The sequence below is a fragment of the Ooceraea biroi genome, chromosome 3 (assembly GCF_003672135.1).
Source record: "Ooceraea biroi isolate clonal line C1 chromosome 3, Obir_v5.4, whole genome shotgun sequence".
Lineage (NCBI taxonomy): Eukaryota > Metazoa > Arthropoda > Insecta > Hymenoptera > Formicidae > Ooceraea > Ooceraea biroi.
Genome location: NC_039508.1, coordinates 6,854,931 through 6,871,391, shown reverse-complemented (window position 1 = coordinate 6,871,391; position 16,461 = coordinate 6,854,931). Strand labels below are relative to the sequence as shown.

The 16,461-nt window shown below is 40.0% G+C and overlaps 1 protein-coding gene across 8 annotated transcripts in view; it reads left to right on the top strand.

Annotated features, from left to right (window-relative positions):
* LOC105278125 (talin-1) overlaps window positions 1-10,092 on the top strand; it is a 42,043-nt gene extending 31,951 nt beyond the window's left edge. For 5 of the 8 annotated variants that reach the window (XM_011336976.2, XM_011336972.2, XM_011336974.2 and 2 more), the window contains 4 exons: window positions 103-2,005; window positions 2,163-2,909; window positions 5,029-5,667; window positions 6,418-10,092. In XM_011336976.2, the coding sequence (XP_011335278.1) occupies window positions 103-2,005; window positions 2,163-2,909; window positions 5,029-5,667; window positions 6,418-7,989 (4,861 nt within the window). In that variant the 3' untranslated portion in view covers window positions 7,990-10,092. Of the gene's footprint in view, window positions 1-102; window positions 2,006-2,162; window positions 2,910-3,969; window positions 4,519-5,027; window positions 5,668-6,417 lie in introns of those variants that run through there. The other 3 variants (XM_026968053.1, XM_011336977.2, XM_026968054.1) reach the window with 2 other exon arrangements.
* Window positions 10,093-16,461: the final 6,369 nt, after the last annotated feature.

Sequence of the window (16,461 nt, the reverse complement as noted above, 5' to 3'; positions counted from 1 at the left end):
TATCGCTCACCGCGACTGGACGTCGCGGTAAGAATAATTGCCATGCAAATACATGCACACTATTTTAGTTTTGTTGTAACAACTCGACTTATTCTTTCGCAGGCAACTGCAGAGCGATCTTAACAACGCGGCTGCTAATTTGAACGACGCATCGTCGAACGTCGTATCATCCGTGCGTTCACCCGTGCAGCTCGCAAACTCGTCGAAGCACTTTACCAATGCCTTCGGGGATCTGTTGGGCGTGGGTATGGAAATGGCCGGTCAGACGACGATCGAGACGCGCAGCCAAGTGGTCGTATCCTTGAAGAATGTCAGTATGACGTCCAGCAAGCTCCTCGCGACTGCTAAATCAGTCGCGGCCGATCCCACCGCGCCGAACGCGAAGAATCAGCTTTCAGCGGCGGCTCGCGCGGTTACTGATTCCATCAATTATTTAGTGGACGTGTGCACCTCGGCAGCACCCGGACAGAACGAGTGTGACAACGCTATTAGAAACATCCAGTCCATGCGATCGTTACTGGATAATCCGAGCGAACCCATCTCCGACGCCTCGTACTTCGAATGCTTGGAAACCGTTATGGAAAAGAGCAAGAGTCTTGGCGATGGCATGACCGGCATCGCGAACCACGCGAAAAAATCGGAACACGAGCAATTCTCCGTCGCTGTTCGTGGTGTCTCATCTTCAATCTGCGGGCTGATTGAAGCCGCGGCTCAAGCAGCATACCTAGCGGGAGTGAGCGATCCTACATCGGTAGCGGGTAAACCAGGTCTAGTGGATCAAGCGCAGTTCCTGCGAGCGGCACAAGCCATACACAGCGGCTGTCAGAGTCTCGGCAATCCTACCAGTACGCAGCAACAAGTCCTCGCGGCCGCTACTATGATCGCCAAACACACCAGCGCTTTATGCAACGCTTGTAGGCTCGCCTCGAGCAAAACCAGTAATCCCGTAGCCAAGCGGCATTTTGTCCAATCCGCAAAAGACGTCGCCAACTCGACGGCGTGTCTCGTCAAGGAAATCAAGGCGCTCGATCAGAATTATTCCGATGTAAATCGTGAGAAGTGCGCGGAAGCTACGAAGCCACTACTGGAAGCGGTCGACAATCTTTGCACGTTCGCGAGCTCACCCGAATTCGCGAGCCAACCTGCCAAAATATCCATCGCGGCGAGAGCCGCTCAAGAACCAATTACCAGTGCTGGCAAGTCTATCATCGACGGCTCGTGCGCCATGGTGCAGGCAGCCAAGAGTCTCGCGGTCAGCCCGAAAGATCCGCCTACCTGGCAGCTACTGGCTAATCACAGTAAGAGCGTTAGCGATTCCATCAAATCGCTGGTGGCATCCATCCGCGATAAAGCGCCTGGTCAGAAGGAGTGCGACGCCGCAATCGAGAAATTATCGGCGCGGATACGTGAGCTCGACGCCGCGTCGCTGAGCGCAGTCTCGCAGGCTCTCATGCCACGTCGCGAGAACACCGTGCAGGGCTTCACCGACCAAATGGAGAGTAGTGCGAGTGAGCTACGCGAGAAACTGGAACCGTTGCGCACCGCCGCTAAGTACGAGGCAGAGAATGTTGGCCACGCCGTCAATCAAATCGCCCTCTACTCGGAACCGCTCGTCTCCGGCGCGATCGGAGCTGCATCCAACATGGTGCACTCGAAGCAGCAAATGGTACTACTCGACCAGACAAAGACCGTTGCCGAGTCCACGTTACAATTGATTTACGTCACGAAGGAGTCTGGCGGTAATCCAAAGGCCGTCGCACTGCATTCCGAAGTGGACGAAACTGTCGAGTCGACCAAGGATGCACTTCAGGAGCTGCAGAACACCCTGGAGACTATATCAACATCGGCGGGAATTGTAACCGGTTTGATAGATACTATTTCTCGTGCGATGGTCCGCCTGGAGGATCATCGGATGTCCACCATCGACACTGTCGACTCTTATGTGGATTATCAGACTAGAATGGTCGAGGCCGCCAAGGAAATCGCTCGGCTGGCACAGGAAATGGTAAATACATTAATTTGATGATGTATATCTCAAATAATATTCTTACGTTTATTTCATATCAGTTGGAGGCAAAAGATTTATTTTTTAAAAATATTTAACTTGATAAATACAATGTACAATTAGATCACACTTTTACTTTCTGTTTTGTTGATTATAGTCGACCAAATCAAGCACCGATGTGGCCAGATTAGGTCCCCTAGCGGTCGATATTTCACACAAGTACACCCAACTTGCTCGTGATACTTCCGGGGCATCCGCGGCTGCCTCTAACGCTGATGTATCTGCCAGACTTCGTACCGGTGTCCAGGAACTCGGTCGGGCTTGCGCAGACATCGTGCGTGCTGCTGGTACCTGCCAAATGTCATCCGGTGATGTGTACGCCCAGCGAGAAGTCGCAGAACATAGTAAGATCGTAACCGAGAAGGTGTCGCAGGTGTTGGCCGCGCTGCAGGCGGGCTCGCGCGGTACCCAGGCGTGCATCAACGCCGCCAGTACCGTATCCGGCATCATCGGTGATCTCGACACCACCATCATGTTCGCTACTGCCGGCACGCTGCACGCCGAAAACGAGGGTGACACATTCGCTGATCACCGTGAAAATATACTGCAAACTGCTAAGGCTTTAGTGGAAGACACGAAGACTTTGGTGGCTGGCGCAGCTTCCTCGCAAGAGCAACTGGCGGTAGCTGCGCAGAATGCGGTATCAACCATCGTTCAGCTCGCCGAGGTCGTGAAGTACGGAGCGGCCAGTCTGGGAAGTCAGAATCCGGAAGCGCAAGTAATGCTGATCAACGCTGTGAAGGATGTCGCTTCCGCACTCGGCGATCTCATACATGCCACTAAAGCCGCTAGCGGTAAACCAGTCAACGATCCCAGCATGGCACACCTGAAGGATTCTGCCAAGGTAACTCAGTCGTTCCAACAGATATTTTTCGTTCTGTGATATCGTCGTTTGTTATTCTAATAACGAACATGAAGCTGATCATTGACATCTTCATTGTTGCTTGTGATTAACTTGCCTGGACGCGCGCTTGATTGAATAAAGCATGTCTCTTATAGTGCTCTGCAAATTCTTATTGCGAGTGGATATGGAATAATTCATTTAGACGCGCGATTAACTCGTATCATGATAATTTAGCTTGACAAGAAATTATATCTAAAAAACTAATGAATTCGACGAATATTCTAGTGAAGTTCGATGAATATTCTGATGAAAGTCTAATGAATTCCTATATGTATATACAGTAAGATCGATTAATTGATGGAGTTCTAATATCTTTTCAAATATAGTCTTAGAATTAAAATTTGATTCACGTTCTTCGTAGAGATATTTGTCTCTAGTGAGCTCGGACCTCGTAAAACAACTGTGGAGACTAATGAAAAGTTTGGTGTTCCTCTAATCGATTAACTTAATCGGATTTTAATAATTTTGTCTCAAACGTAACCGTAGAGAGTGAACATCCCCTTTACAGAGACATTGTTTTTTAGGGTGGACTTTAATTGACACATTTTGATGAGCGTCTTCGTTATTTGCCTCTAACCAATTTCTCACTCTACTAAAATTTCGTTCGATCCAGAATGATAGCGTTCATCATCCTCGTACTCGAAATTGTAGGGCAAGGGAGAGTATCCAGACCAAAGTATGATCGGCACTATTAAAGTCCACCTTGAAGTTCCCTTCATGTTCGGCTTTGTATCTCTATCTTCTATATGTGTGACGCACTTGAACGACGGATGTGTTCTATCCTGACGGAAGGCGTTCTGTTAGAGGACACGTTGTTTGTTTAACCGATTCCGCCTGTTGTATATGCTTCTTCTTACTTCTCTCATTGTGTTGAGACTCGCGCGTTGTATAATAGCAGTAGTGTACTTATTTGTATACCTTGAATGTTTCGACGATATATGAACGGTGGGCTTTAATATGAGGTCTCATTCACGATTTTGGTCTGGCCGGTCCCGGATAGGTCTTAGAGCAACAGCTGCAGCAGCAATTCGTGCATCTGAGTGACGTCGGCGGCTCGGAATCGGAATGGTTCGTGTCCGATCAAGAGGAGGAGCTAATCCGTCTGCTCTCTACTTCCGAGAGCTCTCAGCCGGTTCAACGAACATCCGACTTACTGTTGTTCATGTAGCCGGATTTTCCGTTTCCTTCTGTCATTGCATTTTCTGTTAGTCCTGTGTGAGACACACAAAACGTAACCAGTAGCGTCGAGAGAGTACGAGCTTGAAATTTTTATGCAAAAAATAATGTAGCTGCTAAATTGTGTAGAGTATTCGAGGTGTATCAACACCTGCATTAATAATTATTAAGATTCGCTGGTTAGAACAATTTTCTACTTCTAATATTTGTTGTATAAAAAGATTATAACGGTTTGTAAAGGAATCATGAAATGTGTAAGACTACATAGTTGCAAGATCACATTAAGAATAACATTTTGCACAATATTATGTTAATTAGAATGTTTTTATATATTCTGAAAATGATATATTAAAATTATTTTATCGAATTAAAATTATCTGCTCTCTGTATTTTTTCGTTAATCTCTCCGTTTCTTTCGTAATACATTGTATATTCACTCATAATATGAGAGAATATATAAATAAGTTGATTTTATGATTGACATGACATAAGAGTACATAATCGCGATGAACGCTTTATCAGGCGAATCGTCGCTAGGTACGTACGTTCTATTCACAAGGATGAACTTGAACTATTAACAGATCTCTCAATTAATGCTTCCGCATAATTCCGCTTATTGTTTCACCGTCAAAAGATTGTCAAGACAGGTTCCATGTAATCATGACGCGCGCTCCAAGCACTAATTAATCTCACGTAACATTACGATAGCAATATTATTAGCATTTTACCTTAAAATTATTATTAAGAGCCTAATGTCCATTTATAAATATAAACACTACTAATTCATCAACTCACAGATATTGATTGCGAGCGTCAAGTGTTGCAGAGAGAAGCCGATTCTTGAATTGATTTAATTCACATTATTATTTTGTTCTTCATCCAGGTAATGGTGACAAATGTGACGTCGCTGTTGAAGACGGTAAAAGCCGTGGAGGATGAGCACACGCGCGGCACCAGGGCGTTGGAGTCCACGATCGAAGCGATAGCTCAGGAGATTCGAGCACTCAGCACTTCGGAGATCCAGAAGAGCAACGTCACGCCGGAAGATCTGGTGCGCTGCACGAAGAGCATCACCATATCGACGGCGAAGGCGGTAGCCGCTGGAAACAGCTGCAAGCAGGACGATATAATTGCCGCCGCCAACATGGGCAGAAAATCAATTAGCGATATGTTGACCATCTGTAGATCTGCGGCCTACAGTTGCGCCGAAACTGCCGAGCTGCGCGATCGTACCCTCCAGGCCGGTCACGATGTCGCTATCAATTACCGCGAGTTGTTACAAGCCATCCTGCAGATCTCAACGCGATCGAGTGACGCCAAGCACACCTTGCCGGCGATCTCGCGCAAGATTGCGCAGAGCGTAACCGAACTGGTGGCCGTGGCGGAACTGCTCAAGGGCACTGACTGGGTCGATCCTGACGATCCGACCGTAATCGCGGAAAACGAGCTACTCGGAGCTGCGGCCAGCATTGACGCAGCTGCCAAGAAATTGGCCAGTCTGAGACCGAGAAGAAGCATTCAGGTGAGTTTGTAGCGTAACGTCATACGATTATATGAACTATTTCTAATAAATATGAATAGTAAAGGATACGTGAACAGACATCGTTCTGATCTCCGTTAGATATGTTTGATTTTCTTGGTCGTTTGTGAATAATCGACCGAGAATCGAACATATTATTACGGTGATTAGAGAAATCAACGTTTGCATAGGGTAAGAATACATTTAATGAAATTTAATGTTAATTCCTTCTTATTTGACATTATTATACGTACGTAAAATTATTTCTCGCATGTCATGCAGTATACAGGGTGTCCCAGACCTACCGTATCACCGGTTAATGGTAGATTCCTAAGGTGATTCTGAGACGAATGGTCCTCTTGCAAAATGTCGAGGGTGGCGTAGTTTCGGCGCTACGAAGGGTTGTAGTTATCCTATCCTTGTGTAGAATTTTCCCGCGTTCAGTGACGGTTGGTCGAAGGGGTCCCGCGCATCGCGCACACTTCAATTTGATCTTAATTTTTCGCGGCTATTCAAATTGAAGTGTGCGCGATGCGCGGGACCCCTTCGACCAACCGTCACTGAACGCGGGAAAATTCTACACAAGGATAGGATAACTACAACCCTTCGTAGCGCCGAAACTACGCCACCCTCGACATTTTGCAAGAGGACCATTCGTCTCAGAATCACCTTAGGAATCTACCATTAACCGGTGATACGGTAGGTCTGGGACACCCTGTATACGTATAATACATATTTTTGTTCATTCAATAGGAGGCCAATGAAGACATGAACTTTGACGAAATGATTCTGGAAGCTGCCAAATCGATCGCCGCTGCTACCTCGGCTCTGATAAAAGCGGCCAGTGCCGCTCAAAGGGAGCTTATCGCAACCGGCAAAGTGTCACGTACACCACTGACTAGTTCCGACGATGGTCAATGGTCCGAGGGTCTAATTTCCGCTGCGCGAATGGTGGCAGCCGCCACCCACAGCCTCGTGGAATCCGCGAACGCTCTCGTTCAAGGAGTGAGCTCCGAGGAAAAGTTGATCTCCAGCGCCAAGCAAGTTGCCAGCAGCACGGCGCAACTGTTGGTCGCTTGCAAGGTCAAAGCCGACCCTGACAGCGAGAGCACGAAACGTCTGCAAGCGGCCGGTAACGCTGTCAAACGTGCTACCGATAATCTCGTACGTGCTGCGCAACAGGCTATTCAACAGGAGGAGGACAGATCCTTAATTCTCAACCGCCGCATGGTGGGTGGGATCGCGCAGGAGATCAACGCGCGCTCGGAAGTGTTGCGAATTGAACGCGAGCTGGAGGAGGCACGGGGCAGGCTGACCGCCATCCGCCAGGCCAAGTACAAGAACCGACCGGACCTGGCTGACGGAGACGGCGACGTGACCGGTGAGCAAAGCGGCTACGAGAGCTACACCACGCGATACGAGACGAGAGCGTTTGAGCCACAGGCGAGTACACCTTCGCCGATCCAGACGATGAATCACGCGATGGATCAGTTGCACATCAGCCACCAGTATGTCACTGGTGATCGGCAGAATTTGGTCAGTCCGGAAAAGGTGCACTCGACGCAGAGCACACTTGAGAGGAGGATGAAGGACAGCCAGTACCGGTCCACCACGGAGAACCAGTACGGCTCCTTGGATAGGAAGTACATGGACAGCCATGTACCGGAACGAAGCCCGTATTTGATTACCGAGAGAAAGATCATAACCGACAATTCACCCGGCCAGTACAGCTCGATCGAGCGAAGGATCAATCAGGAGAGCTACAGTACGGACAGGAAGCACACGGATATCGCTTCGTATCCGCCCCCTCAGCACATCTCGTATTCACCGAAATCCCCGACCCAGCTCAAGATCGCTCAGGAGCATATCCCTGAGCCTCCAAAGACCCCGCAATCAGATCAGCAGAAGTATCCGACCGATCGGTTTACAGGTGTCAGTCCAATGAGCACCTTCCGTTCCGAGAAACAAATAGACACGCAACGATTTGGTGGCAACGGCGACATGCCGCAGCACCAAACGTTCAAGAACATCGAGAGCAAAATCATCCCCGGTGGTAGAATCGAAACCATTACGACGAAGGTGTACACATCGACGCCCGGCAAAAGCAGCAGCGCCTCCAACTACGAGACCACCGAAGAGAAGAAAGAATACTCGACGTCCGGCAACGAGTTGTCGACGTTCAAGGGCTTCGATGACGATGCCGTCGAGGAACGCACGACGAAGCAGTCGATGCACAAGGTTACAGAGAAGAAGACAGTCACCATGACCATGTCGAGCCGGCAGGAGTCTAATACAAAGACCTTCCGTTATGAGGATAAGCCGTAAAGTTGAAAAATATGACGAGGAAATTCACTTCTGCATAATTACAAAGATAAGTTGTAATCAAAATTAAAACGACGAAAAATGGGAGCGCAAAATAATTTTAGCACGATAGTTAGGACATTATTAATTATGATCAATGATAGATCGAGCTTCTCAGATTGAAACCAAAATAATCCAATAATGATTAACAATTAACTTCCTGCTTCCGACAGCAAAAATCATCAGCCTGAAATTTGTATCCATTTTAAGGTAGCGTATCGCGATATCTAAAAGCGGCGAAGTGAAACGAATTATTTATAGTATATAAATGATAGAAAGTGACCTTAGATAGATGTAACACTTGTGCTTTCGACTAGTAGCCTTACGAAATATACTCACAAATGTTTCGCGTAAAAGTTTCGCATAATGGTTGTTCGCTAGCCATCGACAATCGACCTTGTGAGACGAATTGATAGCACATTATATTAATACGGAGAACGCTGTTTACCTTTGTTTGCACAGTAAATATATTTTATCGCTTACCGCACATTTCGTGGATAATAAGAGGTGTGTAATTACGCTTGGTTTAGAATTAATTTTACGTTTACTCTTTACGGTTAAGAACCACGAATTAACAAGAGAAACAACATATCATTTAATTTTATTAATTTTTCCGATGTCGCGCGGAGCCAATACAGGCCCGGCGATGTACCACTGTTATTAACACTTTCCGCTTTTTCGATTAACTCTCGCCTGGCAATTTACTCATTATTTATTCTGAAGATCCACTGTCGCAAAAATACTGACTCTTTTTCCACATCTACTTCTGTATCTGTTCTTCTTCCTCTTGATCTATCGAGATTTATATGTTTCTTTTTACGCACAATTTTTTATCTTTATGGCGGTGGCTCGTTCTCACTTTTTATCGTGCTCATACTCCATCGCAGCCTATATTGGCTCTTGTCAGTGATCGATTAGTGCAATTATTATTAGTCCTTCGCGAATAGCTATACTATTGTGCGTAAGTATCTGTCTAGTACGTATATAGAATTTCGAAAGTCAGCGCGGTGCTATCGAAAGCCGCGAATTTTAACGAAAAAAAAGTGCCTAAGCCCAGTGAGCTGCCGCTTTCCCTACTTAACGTGCTCTTGTAGTTGTTCTAAGTATTGCCTAATAATACCAAAAATCGAATGCTTTACTAATGTGTTTAATGGCGCGCGTGAACGACACGCGTCGCGTATCGACATGCGGCCGGAGAAACGCTGACATCGGGTTCTTCCAAAGCAACATGTGCGTGCACGTGCACGTACTGTATACTTTTAAGAGCGATTGAACATCGCGAGTTTATCTTCAAGTTCGCGCAAACTTGATGTTTCAATTGCTGACATGATTGGACTTAATTCAGCCAATTATTTCTGTTTTGATTTATTGTATGTGTTACGTTATGGTAACTGCGTCTGCGTTTTAATCGTGTTTTGAGTCATAAAGATATAAAAAAATGTTCATTTATTATAGTTGATAAATTTTCACATTTATATGAAAATTGGCTAAATATGAAAAAAAATCAAGCGTGAATGATTAATAGAACTTGATCGGTTTGCGCGAACTTTCACGTTTAAAACAGTGTGCCATGATATACAACAAAACAAATGTTTCGAGAGGTATGAGGTTGACGAATTATATATATAAAGATATACATGGATTATATATATTATATACAAGATGTTTGCAAGATAACATATATAAGATAACATAGTAATTTTTACGAATGTAATAACGTTTTGTATTGTTTTAATGGTTTATAATATTATATAGAAGATAGTTTTTTAATAGTTATTCTCTCTATAGTTATCTCTTATACATATATACACACACATACCAAACCACACTACACCACACCACATCACCACACACACAAATATTTTGCAGATCCATATTTTTCACGGAATGTTAAGCGAGCTACAGCATTATATTGCTCTTTTTACTTATTAATTTTACTTATTAATTATTATGAGAGATATTATCGTTATGGTTTGTATCATTAATCTTTTCATCGCCATAATTATTAAATCTAAATTGTTTATACTTGTATACAAACGTAATCAATAAAAAAAGATTTTTAACATCTGCCAGCTGTTATTTCTTAAAACTTAGTTAAGGGAAACTTCGCACATGTTCATTATAAAATAATAAATAATACAAGATTACAAAATTTTAAATTTATATGTAATAAGAAATGCTATTTTTATTGAAAACAGCTATTAATAAAAAATTTGTTTTTTTAGATTTTTTAAAAATTTTAGATTTGCATATACATCTAATGGCATATATATGCAACAGAATTTCTTAAAAACCGCTTAAAATCTAATAAAGTGAATAAAAGTTTATTTACTTTATTTTATAAAAGTTTTATTCATATAACGTTAACGTTAATACCGTTGAAGTAAATATTGTATACATATAATCTTGTTTTTGAATGTCTTTCAAATAACATTTAAACAAATAGCATTAAAATTTAAATTATAGCATATTTAAGGATTACATAAATAATTATGAAAATTTTGTCCCGTAGAGCCTTTATGAAACAAAAATTAAATCACGTTTTTTAAATAATTTTACCACGAATTTTATGAATGATTTTATATGCGACTTTAGTTATAACAGGGCAAGTTGATAATTGATAGTATGTTGTGTATAAAAACAAATTAATAAATCTTTTCCCCAAATTTACGTAAATAAGAATTATCTAATAAGAGACGGGTTTTATGATATTAGCTATTATCTGTATCCATGACCTATGTTACGTCAAAATTTCTTAACTCATGTTCGCTTGCAATAATATTACATATTTGTAGCATGCATTGCGAAACGAATTCAATTAATTATAAGTGCTAAGTAATTAATATATGAATATATTATATTTGTGTGAAACATATGAACAACAGATGTGTTGTAAATGTTATGTATACAGGGTGTCTGGTAATCTCCGTGCAACCGATTAATGGCATATAGTTCAGGCCTAACTGAGTCGAAAAGTCCTCTACCATTTTGCAATTTGCGCAATAGTTAACGAGTTATTAATTGTTAAAAATCGCTGTATTATTCCGGCCTACCGTCGAATGCAAGCGCGCGGCGAGATGCGACCGCCTAGCGATCGAAGTTGCTAGGCGCGAGAATTGTTTATTACAAATGGCATGCCTAGCCATTGCCACTGCGATCGTTAGGCACTCGATCGCTAGGCGGTCGCATCTCGCCGCGCGCTTGCATTCGGCGGTAGGCCGGACTAATACAGCGATTTTTAACAATTAATAACTCGTTAACTATTGCGCAAATTGCAAAATGGTAGAGGACTTTTCGACTCAGTTAGACCTGAACTATATGCCATTAATCGGTTGCACGGAAATTACCAGACACCCTGTATATAATATTTATATTATATACAATATTTTATATATTAAATATGATATTAAATATAATTTATATACTAATAAAAAATATATCTTCACAGAAAATTATATTTTGATCGTAAGTAATTGATTAATGCTGTTGATACAAACCCTGCCTACACCATATGTGACAAGTATGTCACTATGACGTCACTATACGTCTTGTGCCAGAGAGAAGCCTGAGAGCGGTCACGCTCGCGTTTTAACTGTAACGCCTCAAACGTGGACATATGCATTCCACTTGACGCTCCCAACGCTCGCGGCGTCATTCTATCTTTATTCAATATTCAGTGAGCAATAAAGACAGAATCACTTCAATCACTTCAATGTCCACGTTTGAGGCGTTACAGTTAAAACGTGAGCGTGACCGCTCTTAGGCTTCTCTCTGTTGTGCACGTCTACGCAACGTGCTTGCGACGTCTGTGTAGGCAGGGAATTTATCTAATCTTTCCGAGTATGTTTCCTCTCTCTCTTTCTGTATATATGTATACGTGTGTGCGTGCACGCATGCACATGTGAATGTCGTATGGTCCAGTTGATATTGCAAAAACAAAGATATGGTTCAATTGTTATTTTTCGATTCTATATCTATTAATGTATTTGATTTATTTCGCACTTTATCTTTTACCAAGCCGACGTATATTGTGATAATAAATATGATAATTTCACTTGCAAGAAGTAATGTGATAATTATCCTTTCTGTGTAATTTCCCTGACAGCACATATGTAACAAGCACGTCACTACGATGTTACTACGTCTTGTGCACATCTATACGACATGCTTGTGACGTCTGTGCAGGCGGAATTGTTAATATTATGATTATATATTTCTTTGTAACAGCAATGACGTTAGTGCACTGTCTAGTGAGTTATTACATATATATCTTCAATGTGAACGATATGGTTTAATTCTTCGACTTCTCCGTCTTCTGAGGAATTAATCAAAATATACTACGTATATATACGCAGTCTTTTTCACAAGAAAGTGTACGATCCTAATTCAAGACGGTTGCATCTGCTTATTATATATATAAAAAATACATTATGTAAAATATATAAATATAAATTTAACTTATTTTGTCTTTTTCTATTTTTTATCAATATTATTTCATAAACGTATTTCGTATCTTGTGAAACATGTATTCTGATCGATGATAATTTCAATTTGTATTCGCGATTGCATTCGTCTGCAATTGCATTGAGGACAATAACTCTTGCGATAAGAGGAGAATTGCATGCAAGTGCATGAAATTGTAAAGTGATATTCTCAATAGAAAGTCACGCCTGCCAAGATTATTCTTATCAGAATTAATTAATTCCCATAACAAATTAATAACAGAACAAAAAGACATTGTAAAAATGTCTAAAGATGTCCTTTAGATGTCTTTTGAATTTTTGTGCTGTATGGGTTGGCTTCTCAAAATGAATAAATTACTTATAAATGATTACAACTACAAAATATTAATTAATATATAACTTTATTTTTTGAAAATGTCTTGAGTTTAATTAGCTTCCTCAGTTTCCTTTGTATTCACATCTGTGTATTCTGTCCCCATACAGCACGCAAAGATTGCATATATATTGCAGGAATCTTCCACCGCAACGTAGCAACATTACAAATTCACTGCGAAATGTTTCTGCAGCATTGCTATAGGATTGCAGGAATGTGAAAATTTCCGCTTTTCAGAACATTGCAACGAAACGTCATAATAATATTGCAATGTAATGAAATTGCAATAATTATAATTATTCATTATTATATACTTTAAATATTTTTATTTATATAACTTCAATATTTTTATTTATTAACATAAATAGACACTTATATGTAATATAACAATAGTAATAAAAAATGAAATAAACATTTTCTCTATTTTTGTTATAAAAAAGTAACTGTTCTTTATAAAAAAAACTTAAAAATCCTCTTCTTGTGATATTATTTTTCCTTTAATTATATGTTCAAATATTTTTCCTTTAATTAAATAATTGAATCTTCTTCGTTTTTGTTTGTATGTTGCCTGTAAAAATAAAATAGGAATTAAAATTCATATATTAGCATAAAATTACATAAAAATATACATACTGCAAGTATGTATAGAATTATATGTAAAATGACATATTTTGATCTCTCAATCCTAACCGGAGCTTGAGCAAGCCACTTGGAAATGCATTCAGCAATTTCTGCATCAGTGGCATGATTGTGTATTTCACGAACAGCTTCTATAACAGAAAAAGTTATTAAAAATATTACAACTATTAATATGCAGTTTTCTAATGAATTTCCATAATTTTGAGGTTATAGTGATATAAACCGTGAGATAGGCAAATAGAGTGATTCTCTATTATAATTAATTAATAGATACAAGATTTTAACAGCACACAAGTGCTATAATTAGACATAATATTATAAAAAAGTACTTACCTTTTTCTTTTACGTAACTACTTTCTTTTAGAATGATGCTCGCGTTGTACAACCACCATGTTCTTTAGATAGTCGAAAGAGACAAACACCGCATGCGCATATTACCGAGCTCAGATTCTGGTCATCACACATCATTGGTCGAATAGATTTGGACGAATCTCGTTAGGATAGGAAGACTCCAATGTCTTAATAAAATGAATTATAATTAATAGTAATTAATTACAAATTTTGATTGTGCAATGTTTCCGAAATATTAATGTCATGTTGTTACAAGTGTGCTGGTATTTTGCGGATATATATTTCTGCAATGTCTTTGTACTGTTGCATTGCAATTTGCAACGTTGCAACGTTGCTGCAATGTTGGTGCAAGCTTCTGTGCTGTATGGGGTCTGTTCGTATTCCGCATCAATTTTCGTTACGAGTCTCACAAGCAACACTACCCAAGTGCCACACGCCGATTTTGATACGCTTTGAAATATGTTGTTGCTAAGTCAAAATATGAGACACGTATTATTTAAAGATGGGTCCAGACATGTGTCGTATCACCGTATCGTATCATGATCGCGTATCACGATTAGCTTAGTGTGGACGGTGCGCCGTATCACATCTGCGTATCGTATCTGTGTATCAAAATAATACGCAGATACGATACGACCATGATCCATTTGAAGTCGGTATTTCGCCGAAACATTAAAGAAATGATACGAGATACGGATACAGTCAGTGTGGACGCTTACCGATCCTGAGATCCTGACTCGATTCAGTCGTGTTGCTTCGTCTAGCGATCGCAAAGTTATGGCTAATCTTTTTTGAACAGGTATTACTTTCCTATATGTGGTGTCTATTTTGGAAATCTGTTTCCCCACCAAATTTATCAGGTACTCAAACTCAATGGGTGACATTCTTGTGAAGTTTTTGTACTGTCTACTAATAGATTGAAACTTTAAGGGGATGCTGGAGTAGCTAGGGACATTTTATATTAACCGATATTTTATATTACGAATATCTTTGAATTTGCTTTACAAAATTGCAAAATTCTTCCACACGATTAAAGTACGCAGAAAAATGACGAGGGCGACACTCAACTTTATAGGAAAAACAAAAAAAAGTAAAAATAGCATTTTGCTTGGCATGTAGAGCTGTCACCTAACAACAATATTGACTGAATACAAGAAAATCTACAAATATATATGCCAAATAAGACTGTCGCCCTCTAGGGACAACATTTAAGACAAATATTATGTAATTAGAACTAAGATTAAAAGCCTAGAAAAAAAGATATTAGTAATGTAAATTTTATAACCTCAAATACAGATGGAGATGATAAAAATGAGCAGTAATTCGTACAAAAGTAGGTGCCGGATCTTACGAGAGATGGCGCCACAATTTGTTAGCACGGCAGCATTATCTTCGTCTGTTCATGTGTGTGAAAGTATTATACATACATGTCGCCACACATTGTGTCTACTTTCACTTGATCGCATGCTCGCTCGATTGCTCGTTTTGGCTTCTTTGCGCCTCGCCAGGGTCGGATTATGATTTTTAGGGACCCGAATTATGAATTGTTGCAATTCATAAATTAATACCCGGTAAAAGATTTTTTATATATCATCATATAAAACTGTACGTAATTATATAGAAACATATAAAATTATGTATCAAATATATCCATACATACTTCCTTTCTCTTGTATAATTTCTCATATATGTAGAACAAATAATAAGAAAAATAATTGAAAAATAAGTAGAAAAGTAATTTGCGCATTGTCTTTTTGTAAAATTGTTATTTTGTATAATTGTGAGATAATATTTTATCATCATCATATATAATCGTATATAACATATTTCTATATATAGAAACAATGTTATATACGATTATATATGATGATGTATAAAATATTATCTATATATACAAAAGGTATTTATTGTTCGACAATTCTGGCAAGTGTAATACAAAAGCACGACGTTTCGACCCTAATTCGGGCCCTTCTCAAGTGCAAATATAAATAAATCTGTAAAATCCATTCCTTGCAATGTTAGACACCCTATTTAAGTCCATGGTGTTGTATCAATATCAATAATAATAATTCCGCCAGATAACTTTAATTACAAAAGGTATTTATTGTTCGACAATTCTGGCAAGTGTAATACAAAAGTTATCTGGCGGAATTATTATTATTGATATTATCTATATATATAGAAACATGTTATATACGATTATATATGATGATGTATAAAATATTATCTCATAATTATGCAAAATCACAATTTTACAAAAAGACAATGCGCAAATTACTTTTCTACTTATTTTTCAATTATTTTTCTTATTACTTGTTCTACATATATGTGATCAGAAATTATACAAGAGAAAGGAAGTATGTATGGACATATATGGACATATTTGATACATAATTACGTATAGTTTTATATGATGATCTATAAAAAATTTTTTACCGGGATTGTTCTTCCAAATCTTGAGAGTAAACCTCTACAAGAGTTTTGGTGCTTACTTGCATTTCATCGCTCGCTCTTTCTGTCTCTCATTCACTCACGCAGTCATTCAGTCTCTTTCTAATCAGTCGATCGTTGTTTCATGCTTTTGGAATATTTCATTTCACGTTCTCGCTT